The sequence below is a fragment of the Saimiri boliviensis genome, chromosome 3 (assembly GCF_048565385.1).
Source record: "Saimiri boliviensis isolate mSaiBol1 chromosome 3, mSaiBol1.pri, whole genome shotgun sequence".
Taxonomy (NCBI): domain Eukaryota; kingdom Metazoa; phylum Chordata; class Mammalia; order Primates; family Cebidae; genus Saimiri; species Saimiri boliviensis.
Window position 1 is genome coordinate 166,159,103 of NC_133451.1, and position 16,218 is coordinate 166,175,320.

The window sequence follows — 16,218 nt, forward strand, 5'->3', positions numbered from 1 at the left end:
ACTGGGCACAGCCCAGGGCAGCTCACCAACACCTCTGCTGGCAGACTGTGACTAGGTTACCTCCTCACTGGGCAGGACATCTCTGAAAAAAGGCATTAGCATGTCAGGAACTTATAAATAAAACCCTACCTTCCCAGGACAGAGCACCTGGGGGAAAAAAAGGTGGTTATGAGTTCTGCTGCAGCAGACTTAAACATACCTGCCCAGCAGCTCTGAATGGAACAACAAAACCCACAGCTCAGCACTTGAGCACCTATAAGGGACAGACTATCTCCTCAAGCAGCTCTCCAACCCCCATATACCCAAAGAGACACCTCACAAAGGAGAGCTCAGGATGACATCTGGCGGGTATCCTTCTGGGACAAAGATAACAGAAGAAGAACCTGGCAGCAATCCTTACTGTTCTACAGCCACCTAAGGTGATCCCAGGGCAAGCAGGGTCTAGAGTAGAAGTCCAGCAGTCCTACAGCAGAGGGGCCTGACTGTTAGAAGGAAAACTAAGAAACAGAATGAAATAAATTCATCATCAACAAAAAGGACATCCACTCAGAGACCCCATTCGAAAGTCAACAACTACAAAGGCCACAGGTAGATAAATCAACAAAGATGGGAAGAAACCAGTGCAAAAGGATGAAAACACCCAAAACCAGAAGGTCTCTCCTCCTCTAAGGGATCACAACTCCTCACCGGAAAGGGAACAAGGCTGGATGGAGAGTGACTATGATTAACCGACAGAAACAGGCTGCAGAAGGTGGGTAATAACAAACTTCTCAGAGCTAAAAGAACATGTGCTAACACAATTCAAAGAAACTAAGAACCTTGAAAAAAGGTTTGACGAAATGTTAATGAGAATAAACAGCTTAGAAAAGAATATAAATGAATTGATGGAGCTGAAAAACACAGCATGAGAACTTCATGAAGCATACACAAGTTTCCATAGCCAAATCTACCAAGCAGAAGAAAGGATATCAGAGACTGAAGATCAACTCAATGAAATAAAATGAAAAGGCAAGATTAGAGAAAAAAGAGTGCAAATAAATGAACAAAGCCTCCAAGAAATATGGGATTATGTTAAAAGACCTACCCTATGTTTGACAGGTGTACCTGAATGTGATAGAGAGAATGAATCCAAGCTGGAAAACACTCTTCAGGATATTATCCAGGAAAACTTCCCCAACCTAGCAAGGCAGGCCAATATTCAAGTCCAGGAAATACAGAGAACACCACAAAGATATTCCTCAAGGAGAACAACCCCAAGGCACATAATCATCAGATTCACCAGGGTTGAAAGGAAGGACAAAATGCTAAGGGCAGCCAGAGAAACGTCAGGTTACCCACATGGGGAAGCCCATGAGACTCACAGCAGATTGCTCGAAAGAAACCCTGCAAACCAGAAGAGAATGGGGGCCAACATTCAACATCCTTAAAGAAAAGAACTTTCAACTCAGAATTTCATATCCAGCCAAACTAAGCTTCATAAGTGAAGGAAAAATAAAATCCTTTACAAACAAGCAATTGCTCAGAGATTTCGTCACCACCAGGTCTGCCTTAGAAGAGCTCCTGAAAGAAGCACTAAATATAGAAAGGAACAACCAGTACCAGCCACTCCAAAAACGTACCAAATTATTAGAACATCGAAACAATAAAGAAACAGCGAACTAATGGGAAAAACAACCAGCTAGCAACAAAATGGCAGTATCAAATTCACACATAACAATTATTAACCTAAAATATAAATGGGCTAAATGCCTCAGTCAAAAGACAAAGAATGGCAAATTGAATAAAAAGTCAAAACCCATCGGTGTGCTGTATCCAGGAAGCCCATCTCACATGCAAGGATACACATAGGCTCAAAATAAAGGGATTGAGGAAGATTTACCAAGCAAATGGAGAGCAAAAAAGCAGGAGGTACAATTCTCGTCTCTGATAAAATAGACTTTAAACCAACAAAGATCAAAAGAGACAAAGAAGGGCATTACATAATGGTAAAAGGATCAATGCAACAAGAAGAGCTAACAATCCTAAATATATATGCACCCAATACAGGAGCACCCAGATACATAAGGTAAGTTCTTAATGACTTACAAAGAGACTTAGACTCCCACACAATAATAGTGGGAGACTTTAACACCCCACTGTCAATATTAGACAGATCAACAAGACAGAAAATCAACAAGGATATCCAGGACGTGAACTCAGATCTGGACCAAGCAAACCTAATAGACATTTACAGAACTCTCCACACCAAATACACAGAATATACATTCTTCCCAGCACCACATCACACCTACTCTAAAATTCACCAGATACTTGGAAGTAAATCACTCCTAAGCAAATGCAAAAAGAAAGGAAATCATAACAAACAGTCTCTCAGACCACAGTGCAATCAAATTAGAGCTCAGGATTAAGAAACTAACTCAGAACCACACAACTTCATAGAAACTAAACATCTGGTTCTTGAATGTTGACTGTACAAACAATGAAATGAAGGCAGAAATAAAGATGTTCTTCAAAACCAATGAGAATGAAGACAGAACGTACCAAAATCTCTGGGACACATTTAAAGCAGTGGCTAGAGGAAAATTTATAGCAATAAATGCCCACATTAAAAACAAGGAAAGATCTAAAATCAACACCCTATCATCAAAATTAAAAGAGCTAGAGGAGCAAGATCAAAAAAAACTCAAAAGCTAGTAGAATACAAGAAATAACTAAGATCAGAGCAGAACTGAAGGAGATAGAGACACAAAAAAAACCCTTCAAAAAATTAATAAATCCAGGAGCTGGTTTTTGAAAAGATCAACAAAATAGACCCATTAGCCAGATTAATAAAAAAGAAGAGAGAAGAATCAAATAGATGCAATAAAAAATGAAAAAGAGGATATCACCACCAATTCCACAGAAATACAAACTACCATCAGAGATTACTACAAACAACTTTATGCACATACACCAGTAAACCTGGAAGAAATGTATAAATCCCTGGACACTTGCACTCTCCCAAGACTCAACCAGGAAGAAGTTGAAACCCTGAATAGACCAATAACAAGGGCTGAAGTTGAGGCATCAATTAATAGCCTACCAACTAAAAAAAACCCAGGTCCAGATGGGTTCACAGCTGAATTCTACAAGACATACAAAGAGGAATTTGTACCACTCCTTCTGAAAATATTCCAAACAATCCAAAAAGGGGGTATTCTTCCCAAATCATTTTATGAGACCAACATCATCCTGATACCAAAACCCAGCAGACTCAACAAGAAAAGAAAAATTCAGGCCAATATCCATGATGAACATAGATGCAAAAATTTTCAATAAAATAGTGGCAAACCAATTGCAACAGCACATCAAAAAGCTTATTTATCACGATCAAGTAGGCTTCATCCCAGGGATACAAGGCTGGTTCAACATAAGCAAGTCTATAAATGTAATTCACCACATAAACCAAACCAAAGACCAAAACAACATGATTATCTCAATAGATGCAATGAAGGCCTTTGACAAAATTCAACAGCCCTTTATGCTAAAAACTCTCGATAAACTAGGTATTGACAGAACGTATCTCAAAATAATAAAAGCTATTTACAACAAACCCACAGCCAGTATCATACTGAATGGGCAAAAACTGGAAGTATTCCCTTTGAAATCTGGCACTAGACAAGGATGCCCTCTCTCACCACTCCTATTCAATATAGTACTGGAAGTTCTAGCCAGAGCAAGCAGGCAAGAAAAAGAAATAAAGGGTATTCAATTAGGAAAGGAGGAAGCCAAATTGTATCTATTTACAGACGACATGATTGTATATTTAGAAGACCCCATCATCTCAGTCCAAAATCTTCTGAAACCGATAAGAAACTTCAGCAAAGTCTCAGGATACAAAATCAATGTGCAGAAATCACAAGCCTTCCTATACACCAATGACAGATTTAAAGAGAGCCAAATCAAGAATGAATTGCCATTCACAATTGCAACAAAGAGAATAAAATACCTAGGAATACAACTAACAAAGAATGTAAAGGACCTCTTCAAGGAGAATTACAAACCACTGCTCAAGAAAATAAGAGAGGACACAAACAGATGGAAAAACATTCCATGCTCATGATTAGGAAGAATCAATATTGTGAAAATGGCCATATTGCCCAAAGTAATTTATAGATTCAATGCTATTCCCATTAAGCTACCTATGACCCTCTTTACAGAACTGGAAAAAAAAAATACCGTAAACTTCATATGGAACCAAATGAGGGCCCGCACAGCCAAGTCAATTCTAAGCAAAAAGAACAAAGCTGGAGGCATCATGCTACCTGACCTCAAACTATACTACAAGGCTACAGTAATCAAAACAGCATGGTACCGATACTAAAAGAGAGATACAGACCAATGGAACAGAACAGAGGCCTCAGAGGCAACACCACTCATCTACAACCATCTGATCCTTGACAAACCTGACAAAAACAAGCAATGGGGAAAGGATTCCCTGTTTAATAAACAGTTTTGGAGAAACTGACTAGTCATGTACAGAAACTGGACCCCTTCCTGATACCTTACACTAAAATTAACTACAGATGGATTCACGACTTAAACATAAGACCTAACACCATAAAATCCCTAGAAGAAAACCGAGGCAAAACCCTTCAGGACATAGGCATAGGCAACAACTTCACAACTAAAACACCAAAAAGCACTGGCAACAAAAGCCAAAATAGAAAAATGGGATCTAATTAAACTCCAGAGCTTCTGTACAGCAAAAGAAACAATCATTAGAGTGAACCAGCAGCCAACAGAATGGGAAAAAATTTTTGCATTCTACCCATCTGACAAAGGGCTAATATCCCGAATCTACAAAGAACTAAAACAGATTTACAAGAAAAAAACAAACAAACCCATTCAAAAGTGGGCGAAGGATATGAACAGACACTTTTCAAAAGAAGACATATATGAGGCCAACAAACATATGAAAAAATGCTCATCATCACTGGTCATTAGAGAAATGCAAATCAAAACCACACTGAGATACCATCTCAGGCCAGTTAGAATGGCGATCATTAAATAATCCAGAGACAACAGACGCTGGAGAGGATGTGGAGAAATAGGAACACTTTTGCACTGTTGGTGGGAGTGTAAATTACTTCAACCATTGTGGAAGACAGTATGGAGATTCCTCAAGAACCTAGAAATAGAAATTCCATTTGACCCAGCAATCCCATTACTGGGTATATATCCAAAGGATTATAAATTGTTCTATTATAAAGACACATGCACATGTATGTTCACTGTGGCACTGTTTACAATAGCAAAGACTGGAATCAACCCAAATGCCCATCAATAATAGACTGGACAAGGAAAATGTGGCACATATACACCATGGAATGCTATGTAGCCATAAAAATCGATTAGTTTGTTTCCTTTGTAGGGACATGGATGAATCTAGAAACCATCATTCTCAGCAAACTGACACACAAACAGAAAACCAAACACCACATGTTCTCACTCATATGCGAGTATTGAACAATGAGAACACATGGACACAGGGAGGGGAGCCTGACACACTGGGGTCTTTTGGCAGGGGACTACAAGAGGGAAAGCAGGGCATAGGGATTTGGGGAGGGATAACATGGAGAGAAATGCCAGATAGAGGTAACAGGGATGGAGGCAGCAAACTGCATTGCCATAAATGTACCTATGCAACAATCCTGCATTTTCTGCACATGTACCCCAGAACCTAAAGTGCAATAAAATATATTTTTAAAAAAAAGAATTAATTTCTACATGTATAGATCTGGGAAAAAAATTATTCTATTTTAGATTTATATGCCTCCATGTTAGGTTTTCAAAGATGTTCTGTTTCTCAGTGTTCTCAGTGTTCTGTTTTACTTAGGAGTATGACTAGTAGAAAGATGCTCTGTTACTCTTTTATACAAATGAGTTCTTCTATGTACTAAACATTTTTCTAGATGCCAGGTATATAATAGAGTATAAAACAAGTACCATCCCTTACAGCTTGCTTCATTCAAGTTGGGGAGATTCCATTAATAAGCAAGTAAATATATATATAGCATCAAGGCATACATGAGGAAAATACAACACTAAAGAAAAAGCAAGGTTAGTGAAACAGAAAGTGCTACTTTGTGGGGAGGGTACTGCTTTACAAAACTACTCAGGAAAAGCTTCACTGATAAAGGATAGCTCAACAGAACCACCAAGCAAATATGGGAATGACTACTGTGAATATCCAGGGGCCATTATTTCATGGTGGCTCTGTTGCACTTTCATTATCAACACCAACAGGCCAGTTTATTTGGAGTGGGGTGGAAGATAGATGATCAGGAGGTAGAAATAATTATACAGAAAATTTATAGGAATAAAGAATTTTATACGCTATTTTTAGGAATTTTCTAGGATTCTACAGGTCACTTACAAGATCTTGGTGTTGTTCTGAGTGAGATGACAAGAGAAGCCACTGGAAAATTTGGGAACAGAGAGTAATAACATGATCTTAGATTTTTAAAAGACCTGGCCAGTGTACTAAGAGTAGGTTGAGGAACAAGTGCACAGAAGCAGGGAGACTAGTTAGGAGACTATGTGATAAAACAGGTGGAAGATGATGGTGACTTTTGCCAGTGTGGTGAGAAGTAGTTGGATTCTGGTTGCAGGCTGAAAGGAAAGCTGACAGAATTCGATGATGACCTCTGGGACACAAAAGACAGCAGTCAAGATTTTTGGCCAGAGCAATAGAAAAGATAGACTTGCTCTTGATAAGATGGAAATTAACTGTGGGGTAGGTTTGGGTGGGAAGATCAGGTGTTTGGTTGGATACTTCAAGTGTAAGAAACCTGTTACACATAAAATTGGAGATGCTGAGTAGACTGCTGGATATTTGGCCCTAGCGATCTGAGGAGTGAACGTGGATGATTACTGAGGAAAGGTTTAACGCTAGTGAATGACAGAGTTTAATGTGTTTAAAACTGGTTTATTACTATCAAGTCCTAGAATGCTTCATACACATTAAAACACCGCTGTGTTTCCTAATCTGTTTATTTTAAAAGTTAAACTACAGCAAGAAAAGGCAATGAAATGCTTGATATAACAGCTTAGGGATTATTTTAGCTATTAGTCATGTGATAAATAGGAGGAAATAGGAAAGAACATAGGCCAGAGAACTACCATAAAATATCAGGAAAATTATATCTTCTAAATATCTGGTTTTTTTAAGGATTGGGCCTTTATAATTTTTTTCCCCAATTATCCTAGGAAGTAATAAGAGAAAAAACCTAGACTGGAGTAGAAGTAAAAGAATTTGTCTGAAAAATTGTTTAACAAGTAAATCACTCATTAAGGTATTACTATGTGAAAGATACTACAAAGTGAAAGTAAATGTTGCTGATTCATTTTCCTTAGTTTATTTTTAAAATATGACTGGTAGTATACTTTTAATGTGTTGGTTTAAAATTTACCTTTGTTTGGAGTATTTTGCATTTCAGATATATTCTTGCAAATAATTCAAATTATTAACTTTGGTAAAACGTGATACCTTACTGAAGGTATATACCTCTCATTTAAATCACAGCTAATGCTACTAAAAGTTAGTAATAATTCTCTTCACTCATTTTTAAAAATTAAACTTTTCTTTTTTCTTTTCTTTTTTTTTTGAGATGGAGTTTTCCACTTGTTGCTCAGGCTGGAGTGCAGTGGCACGATCTGGGATCACTGCAAACTCCACCTCCCGGGTTCAAGTGATTCTCCTGCCTCAGCCTCCTGAATAGCTGGGATTACAGGCGCCTGCCATCATGCCCAGCTAATTTTTTGTATTTTTAGCAAAGATGGGGTTTCATCATTTTGGCCAGGCTGGTCTCAAAACTCCTGACCTCAGTTAATCCACATGCCTCAGCCTCCCAAAGTGCTGAGATTACAGACATGAGCCACCATTCCTGGCCTAAAAATTAAACTTTTCCTACTGGTCGTGTCTAATTTTAATTAGTTTTCATAAAATCCTGATTATATGATTGAACATTTTAAACACATAAAAAATGAAAACTCACCATGTTGCTTCTGTTTTGGGTTATACATTTTCCACCACCGAAAAATAATAAACCCATCTTGAATTCTAGGAAAGGCAGATTAAAAAATTAGAATTTAAGTAACAATTACTTCTTAGCTACTGCAAAAAGCAGGCAATTCATAATGAGTAAGGAAATACAGAAAATCCTCAAAGGAATGTTGGCATATATAAACACACATCTTTTCGTGAACAAAGACTTATGAAGTATGTTTAGATCTTCTAGATAAAAAAGGAAAAGAAACTCTGCATAGCTAAAAATTCTTGACAAATAAAAATTGTATGTATTTACCATATACAACATGTTTTGAAATATTATAATCTTCTAATTAATGGTAACAGGAAAATGAAGTACTAACAGAAATGCATTCCTTTTTAAGTGGTATTTTCTAAAAGTATAAAAATTACAAATACCTAGGTCTACAGGAGAGAGGAAAAAAAATATGTAAATAGCCAAATCTTGAAAGGGGGAAGTTAGCACACTGAGGGGAAACTTTTAAAGATGTTCCTTCATTTCTCATAAAGAACCTATTATCTTGTGCCCCAAAAGGATGGACTTATAGTCTCTTAGTTTTTAATTTTTCACTTTTGATTTGGAAATAATTTTAGACTAGCATAGAACTTGTCTTCTATAGGTTTAAGTGAGGTGTGAGTATCGCCAAATTCTAGCACCTCTCAATTAATTCAAAACTTTGAATTCTACTTAAGTCACAAATTTTAAGAAAATCACAAAAATAGAATAGGCTTTTCTTTCAAGACTTCACAGAAGAAAGAACAATTCAATCATATCCTTTCTTATTATATTCACAGTTGTGTTTCCTTATTAGAATAAAATTAGAGTTGCTACCAAATGCTAAACAATTCTGTAAACTTATTATCTCTAATAAGGAGCTAATGGATGACAGCTACTAACATCTCTAAACCTTGCTATATATAACAAACAACTACTATAAACTCTATGATATAAAATGGTCAAGCAACTTAATGGTTCGCTTTTTCATCTAGAAATGAATGATTTATTCATTTCTATAAACTGCTATGTAATAAATTAATTCTTTTCTAAATTAATCCATTGACAAAAATATTTTAAAACATCAATTCACCAAGTATGATTTGCTGGAAAAAAAATTTATAGTTTTATTTGAAGAAGCAAGTAACATTAAATAAAATGTAATATAACATTTTAACAATATTTTTGTATATATTTAACAATATATTTTGTATTAAGTATGTTTAAGATGGGTCCTTTTTAATTTTTTAATTTTGTTACCTAATAGACATGTCTTCTGTAATGTAATAGATTTCACGAACCATGACTTTTCCAGAAAGAACAGAGAAAGAGAAGGAACCTGTTACAGGAAGGAAAAAACAGCAATTAATGTAACTGTTTTAACAGACAGTAGAGCCCTTAAAGTTTAAAATAACATTAGCACTCAATTTATTCAATAAGCATCTCTTCTCACTCCCTTCCTGATATCCTCATAGCCTTACTGATTTTCCATTATTCTTTCCCCAATAAAACAAAAAGTGCTATACACATATCAACACTATGAAGTAAGCTACTAAATAACCAGAAGAGGATATTAGTTTAAGTAACTGCTTTGTATGAATAATTCCCTTAATTATGCACAGCCATTAAATAAACCCAAAGTAGTGACTAATTCACCACTTTTCTTTAGTAATTTGAGTGACTGCAGGAACCAGCCATTGCCTAAAATTAATGAAAGACTATTTATGTTTGAGGGAAGTTTTGTGTCAATTAAGAGGTACTCAACTATTAGGCAGGGTTAGAATGGTTCTCTCTAGTCATCTCTCCCAACCCCTTTCTCCCACTAGTTTAGGGCTTTCAAAGTACCCAAGCCTCCTAATACACCCTTCTACCTACTTGCAAACGTCCCACTTTTTTCATTTCTTCCTTGTCTTTCTTTTTTTTTTTTTTTTTGAGATGGAGTCTCACTCTGTCACCAGGCTGGAGTGTAGTGACGCGATCTTGGCTCACTGCAACCTCTGCCTCCCAAGTTCAAGCAATTCTCCTGCCTCAGCCTCCTGAGTAGCTAGGACTACAGGCATCCACCAACATGCCTAGCTAATCTTTGTATTTTTAGTAGAGACGGGGTTTCACCATGTTGGCCAGGATGGTCTCAATCTCTTGACCTTGTGATTTGACCGCCTCAGCCTCCCAAAGTGCTGGGATTACAGGCATGAGCCACCATACCCAACTCAAACTTCCCACTTTTAAGTACTCAAAAAATTGAATAAAGCAGTCCATAAAATGAAACATTCAAGATTATTCCAACTTACAGATTTTTAAAGTATGGGTTTTAATAATAATAAAAACTACAATGAACATTAAACATTTTCTTTGAAAGGTGGACTCTTAAGAAATTTCTATTTCTATATTTTATACATATCCAAGTTTTTCAAATTCTTTTAATGAGCATCTTTTATAAGTTAAAAAAAAAGGTTACTAGAAACACTTAAAGAATAATAAATAATGGGGTAAAGAACATAACCAAGTGGATATTATCATAGAGTCATGGAGTGCTATGTCAGAGAAATTCCAGTTAGATTATTTCTAACTATTAAGAAACCAAGGTAAATTTCTAATGCTACTATCTGTTCATGAAATATAAATTTATAATATACATCTGCTATGGTTTGAATGTTTGTCTCTCCAAAACTCATGATGAAACTTAATTCTCATTATGACAGTGTTAGAAGAGTGGGGAATCCGACTACAGTATTTGAGATGTCAGACCTTTGGGAAGTAATCAAGATTAAATGAGGCCATGATGTTGAAGCATCAGTGGCTTTACAAGAGGAAAAAGAGACCTGAACAAGCAAGCTCAGCCCCCTCACCATGTGGCACCCTGTGCCACCTCAAGACTCTGCAGAGTTCCCACTGGCAAGAAGGTCCTCACCAGATACACCCCCTCAACTTTGGACTTCCCAGCCTCCAGAACTGTAAGAAATAAATTACTTCTCTTTATAAATGACCTAGTCTCAGGTATTCAGTTATAGCAACAGAAAATGGTAAGACAACGTATCAAGATTATAAGGAAGAAAAAAATTCAGTGTAACTCAAACTCACCAATATGGATATAGCCATGCTTGTATAATCTGTTAAGAACTAGTGTTAAAATAAGACCAACATTCCGGGAATTATAATACGTGAGGTAAATAATCCATCCACAGGACAAAATGGTAGCTGTTGGGAGGAAAATAAATCAGAAATAATAGGATTTACTTCTACGTAGCAATGTGTCCTCTTACAATTTAGTACGTGGAATTTTAAAACCAGAGGCTGATTATACTTTATCCAACTTTCTTCCTCTTCATCATTCATTATCCAGAAAAGCATAAATTCCAATCAGAGCCATTAGAGCAATGTTTCAAGTATGGCTGCTTTCCTTTCTGTTTACTTATTACTGCTTTGTACTGTTTTAGTTATCAAACATTATGTAAAAACGTTCTGGGAGAAGAAAGCCAGTATTTCTGAATATTCTGAAACACATCCACCTTTATTAGGCCAAAATCTCATCTTATACACAAGTTCATTCCCAAGCTATTTTCTGAAACAAGCTATAGCCATTTGTAAAGAAAGAAAAATAATGATTTTTTAAATCTCTGATTTAAAAAAACCTTCTGCTTTTTAAAGCTGTGTTTTAAACAAATAAAAGAAGACGACATTCAGTATAAAGGCATATTAAATAGGCCACCTGTAACTAGGTATTTTGCTGTTAAAGGTAAAACAGTAAGTTATGATGAATGTCATTGAATATGTTACAGGAACTGATATTCTAAATTTGGTTTTTTCTTCAATTAAAGTGTCTAGTTACTTATAAAATTCATATTCTCAAAAAATATAGTCCATGAATATACAAAACGCAAAACACAGAAAAACATTGTTTTGATAATAAATTCACTCTTACTTACCTTTTCAAAAGTATAAATACTTCTAAATTATGAGAAAGTTATGTAAAGCAACTTAACCTGTATAACCCTTTAGTAACATCACGTTAAGCCCTTAACTTTTAAACCATTACGTATCATAGATAAAGCAAAGCGATCATTGAGAGTCAACATAAAATACTATTCCCAGGGTAGCTTAGATTGATGGTAATAGCTTTGACATGCCAAGTGCTATGATTTGCCCATAAACAAAAAATTTCTAGAAAAAATATTTTGAAAAGTTAATTTGATGATATGCCATTATATCTCAAGTTTAAAGTCATTTTGTATAAATTTTTACTATAAATCATTGTATTAACAGTAGTTTGTTATGTGAGTCCTTCAGAATGGCGATAGGCATTTGCTGAGAAAATATGCTTTTAGTATTAAACAAGCCAGGAATTGTAGTCTTTTAATTATATCATGCCCTTCTACCCTCATAGTAAAACATAGGGTTTAAACAATTGCTCAGTGTTTTACTGCTTGTTACCATTGCTGTTTTTTTCTTAAAGGAGGTATTTAGAAAGGAAAAAGTCTGAAAAATTCTAGGTGACAGGAAAGGGAACAGACACTTCACCTCTACTCATGCGTACTCCTACCCACATCCTTGGGTGTCATGAAAGAAGCATAAGTATACCCTCAGAAAAAAAAACACCTGTGTAACCCATATAAAATACTTAATCTTTATGGGCCTCAATTCCCTAACAGGGAATTAAAAAGAAAAGAATAAAAACTTACCTTCATAAAGCTGCTCTAAGCATTAAGTGAGACAACATAAGTACAAACTGGTATCTAGCATACAGAAGATGCTCAGCAAATTATCATTACCCTTCCTTTCCTCTCTTAACCCTTTCTAATTTCCTCTCTCTGTTTCCTATTCTTATGCCAAAATTAAAGTCAAACACCATTCTCCCATGAAAACATGCTGAGCAGAAACAGCCTACAATAATTTCTCCCTTCCCTTGTTTTATTTTTGTATTTCTCCCTCTCATTCATTCATATTCATTCATGCATTCACTCATATTTCCTATCTCCCTCTGTTATTTAGTTTGAACTATTTGTATATACCTAGAAAACTGCTAGATTATGACAAAAAATTATTAATAGCAGAGCTCACTGCCAAGTGCACAGAGAGTGAGGAAAGAGATTAAAAGATTAGGCATATAATTGTATTTTACTATAAAAATAGAATTATTTTTACAGTAAAATTGTATTTAAGGATTTATTATTTCTGTAATAAAAGTATCTGTGTGTGTGTGTGTGTGTGTGTGTGTGTGTGTGTGTGTGTGTGTGCTGAGTTAAGAAGTAGGGGAGGTGACCTGAAACCGGAAAGAATAAGCTAAGTGCAATGTTTTTCTTCTCTTTCCACTTCCCCTAAGTCAGATGAGAAGGCAGCCTAAGAAAAAGTAGAGCATTTCAGAGCTGTTTCCAGAACAAATGTTCAAGAAATATAAATAACAATCTTCCTTCCTAAAAATAAATAAATGGTAGCATTAGTGCTCCAACTTCAGTCAACCACTGTTTAAAATCTGGCAACTGTTAATCCATACTTAACATACAATAAAGTAGAAGACAAATATTCCACTTACCAACAAGGAGCCAAACAACATTGGAATTGTGTTCTGTAAGAAAATCTTCTAATTGAGTAATACTAGGGACAATACTTTCATTCTTCCTTTGATCCATTACTAAAGTTTTTCCAGAACAGCATCTAAAGGCCTAAAAGAGGTAGAAGGCTAAATTTAGAATCGGAGATTTATAAAATTGCAACAGAAATCATGTAAGGAGAAAAAAAGGTTGAATTTAATAAACCAAGTTAATTAAATCACTTTCCTGTTTCCTTCAATGAGGAAAATGCAAAAATATGACAACAAAAATACCCACATGTCTACTAACATGTAAGAGAATGGATCATATCTGTGATGTCCTGATGTCACTATTCTAAATATAAGGACTGACTAAGGTTCAATTATATACCCTGGCTCAAAATAAGAGGAATGTGATTATTCTTTAATCAAAAACATCTCAACAATCAGAAGTATTAGCCATCCACATTAAACAAATTCATCTAGACTTGCCCCCAAAGCCACCACTTAATATTGTTATATTTGTACCTTAAGTTAGAAAAATCCCTCTTAACCTCCATCACATCTATATATTCTCCACTATCCCATGGAGAAACAATCTTCCTAGTTCAGACTCACTCCAGGTAGCTTGAACAGTAAAGAGACCTCCTATCAGATGCTTAGGATTAAGAACAATTTACTGTCAAACTGTGACCCAACTTCTGAAAATTATTTGTATGCATACCCATTATGTGTGCATATACATACGTATGTACATAGATATGTGTGTATATATGCAAACACACAGTAGTAGGATGAATATGAATATTTATATGTACCAAGAATAAAAAGGAATAAATGTTCACATTTTATGATCCAAAAAACAAGAAAAATATTCCTTCAATATCATAGTAACATATGACTAACCCAACCTACCTATAATGAAATTATCTCATAGTAAACCAGAAAGAGCAAAAAAAGTTAGATTCAATCACAAAGAGAGTTACATAGTTAATAATACTTTAAGACTAAACAGCAGAGGAGATTTTTACAAACTACAAAAACAGCACATTTTTTCTGCAGGAAAGAATACAGAAGGATAACTTTCTAAATGAAATTTGGTACAGCTGACTTAACTTTCTAAATCTGTTTTCTGTTTATTCACCAAAAATCTTATCTTTGGAGATCACAAAACAAGTGTAAAAATTGAGTGAGGCTGGGAACCTATAATCACAGCGCTTTGGTTGGCAAAGGTGGGAAGAACTCTTGAGGCTAGAAGTTAGAGTCCAGCCTGGGAAGCATAGTGAGATCCCAACTCTGCCAAAAAAATTAAAATAAAAAACTAGCCAGGCATGGTGGTGTGCACCTGTAGTCCTAGCTAACCAGGGGACTGAAACAGGAGGACTGCTTGAGCCCAGAAGCTCAAAGTTACAGGGAGCTATGATCATGCTACTGCACTCCAGGCTGGATGAGAGAGACAGAGAGAGAGAGAGAGAGATCTCTTAATTCATTCATTCTTTCATTTATTCATAAATAAATAAACAAAAATTGGATGGGACAGCATTGCCAGACACAATCTATAACACATTATGTTTCATATTTCTACACTGTTGAAATCTTATAATTTATAGAGGCAAATTAAACATCTCAAGAAAATAATAAAGAGCTCAATAACAGAAGGTTTATTATTAATAGTGATATGAAAACCTAAAGGCAAAAGAGCTACAGAAGATTAAGAAAATGTTTTCGGTTTTCAATAATCCTTTTTCCCCATAGTATAGAAACTGAGAAAAAAATGCTCTCATATTTTTCAAAGCTTTGAAAAATCCCTGACAACCAGCAGCACCTTAAAATTTGGGGGCTCATTTTACAACATGATCTTCCTCTTTCTTTCCTAAGGAAGCAAATACTTTGAAAAAAACTATCTAAAAACAATCTAAAACCAAATATTCACTTATTATATAATGGTTTACATATCATAAAATAGCATATGCTTCTATTTCATACATTTTTACCATTCTACAGATTGCTAGCCATTACAACACTAAGGAGGAAAAGACTCTGAGGAGAAGTTCCATGAGAGGTATGTCCCAGCATTCAGGTCTCCATATTAAAAAGGAAATCTGTTTCTAATCAAATCCAAGGGGAAATGAGCTATCCACCAAAAGGACCTCATCTAAAATAATCATGACCCACTACTGTAACAAACCATAGGTAAAAAGAATGTGGAAAGAGGTTATTAAAGCTGTAAAGACAGAACCCTACAGTATCAAACAAGTTTCAATCAATATTTTCCAAATATTAGAGTAATGCAAAGCCTTTAAGAGAAATCAACAGATAAAGGCTCAATATTTAAAAGAACATATTTTGAGCAAGTACAGAAACAAAGGCTAAGATTTAATAAAACCCCTAAAGTAAGAAGTAGATATTCTGTTATAAACAAAAGAAGGCAACACTGGACACAGAATCAAAATGAAAATGTTGTTACATGCTCAGCCACATGAAGTAGCATATCACCAATTTCTTAACAGTGACAGACTGGAGACTCATGGTAACCTATCAGAAAATCCTCATGCAGCAAATGGTGGAACAAGATACAAAGTGGTTGTTTCCTCTTCCTCTAAACTTCCTGAACAATTCAATCTA

General features: G+C 35.5%; 1 protein-coding gene across 10 annotated transcripts in view; it reads right to left on the reverse strand.

The window, feature by feature from the left end:
* The window catches only part of BLTP1 (bridge-like lipid transfer protein family member 1), a 217,450-nt gene that overhangs the window by 188,221 nt on the left and 13,011 nt on the right, over window positions 1-16,218 (reverse strand). For all 10 annotated transcript variants that reach the window (XM_039479082.2, XM_074396938.1, XM_074396937.1 and 7 more), the window contains 4 exons: window positions 13,597-13,726; window positions 11,148-11,264; window positions 9,327-9,405; window positions 8,040-8,104 (listed from right to left, as the gene is read on the reverse strand). In XM_039479082.2, coding sequence (XP_039335016.2) covers window positions 8,040-8,104; window positions 9,327-9,405; window positions 11,148-11,264; window positions 13,597-13,693 — 358 coding nt within the window. In that variant the 5' untranslated portion in view covers window positions 13,694-13,726. The remainder of the gene's footprint in view (window positions 1-8,039; window positions 8,105-9,326; window positions 9,406-11,147; window positions 11,265-13,596; window positions 13,727-16,218) is intronic.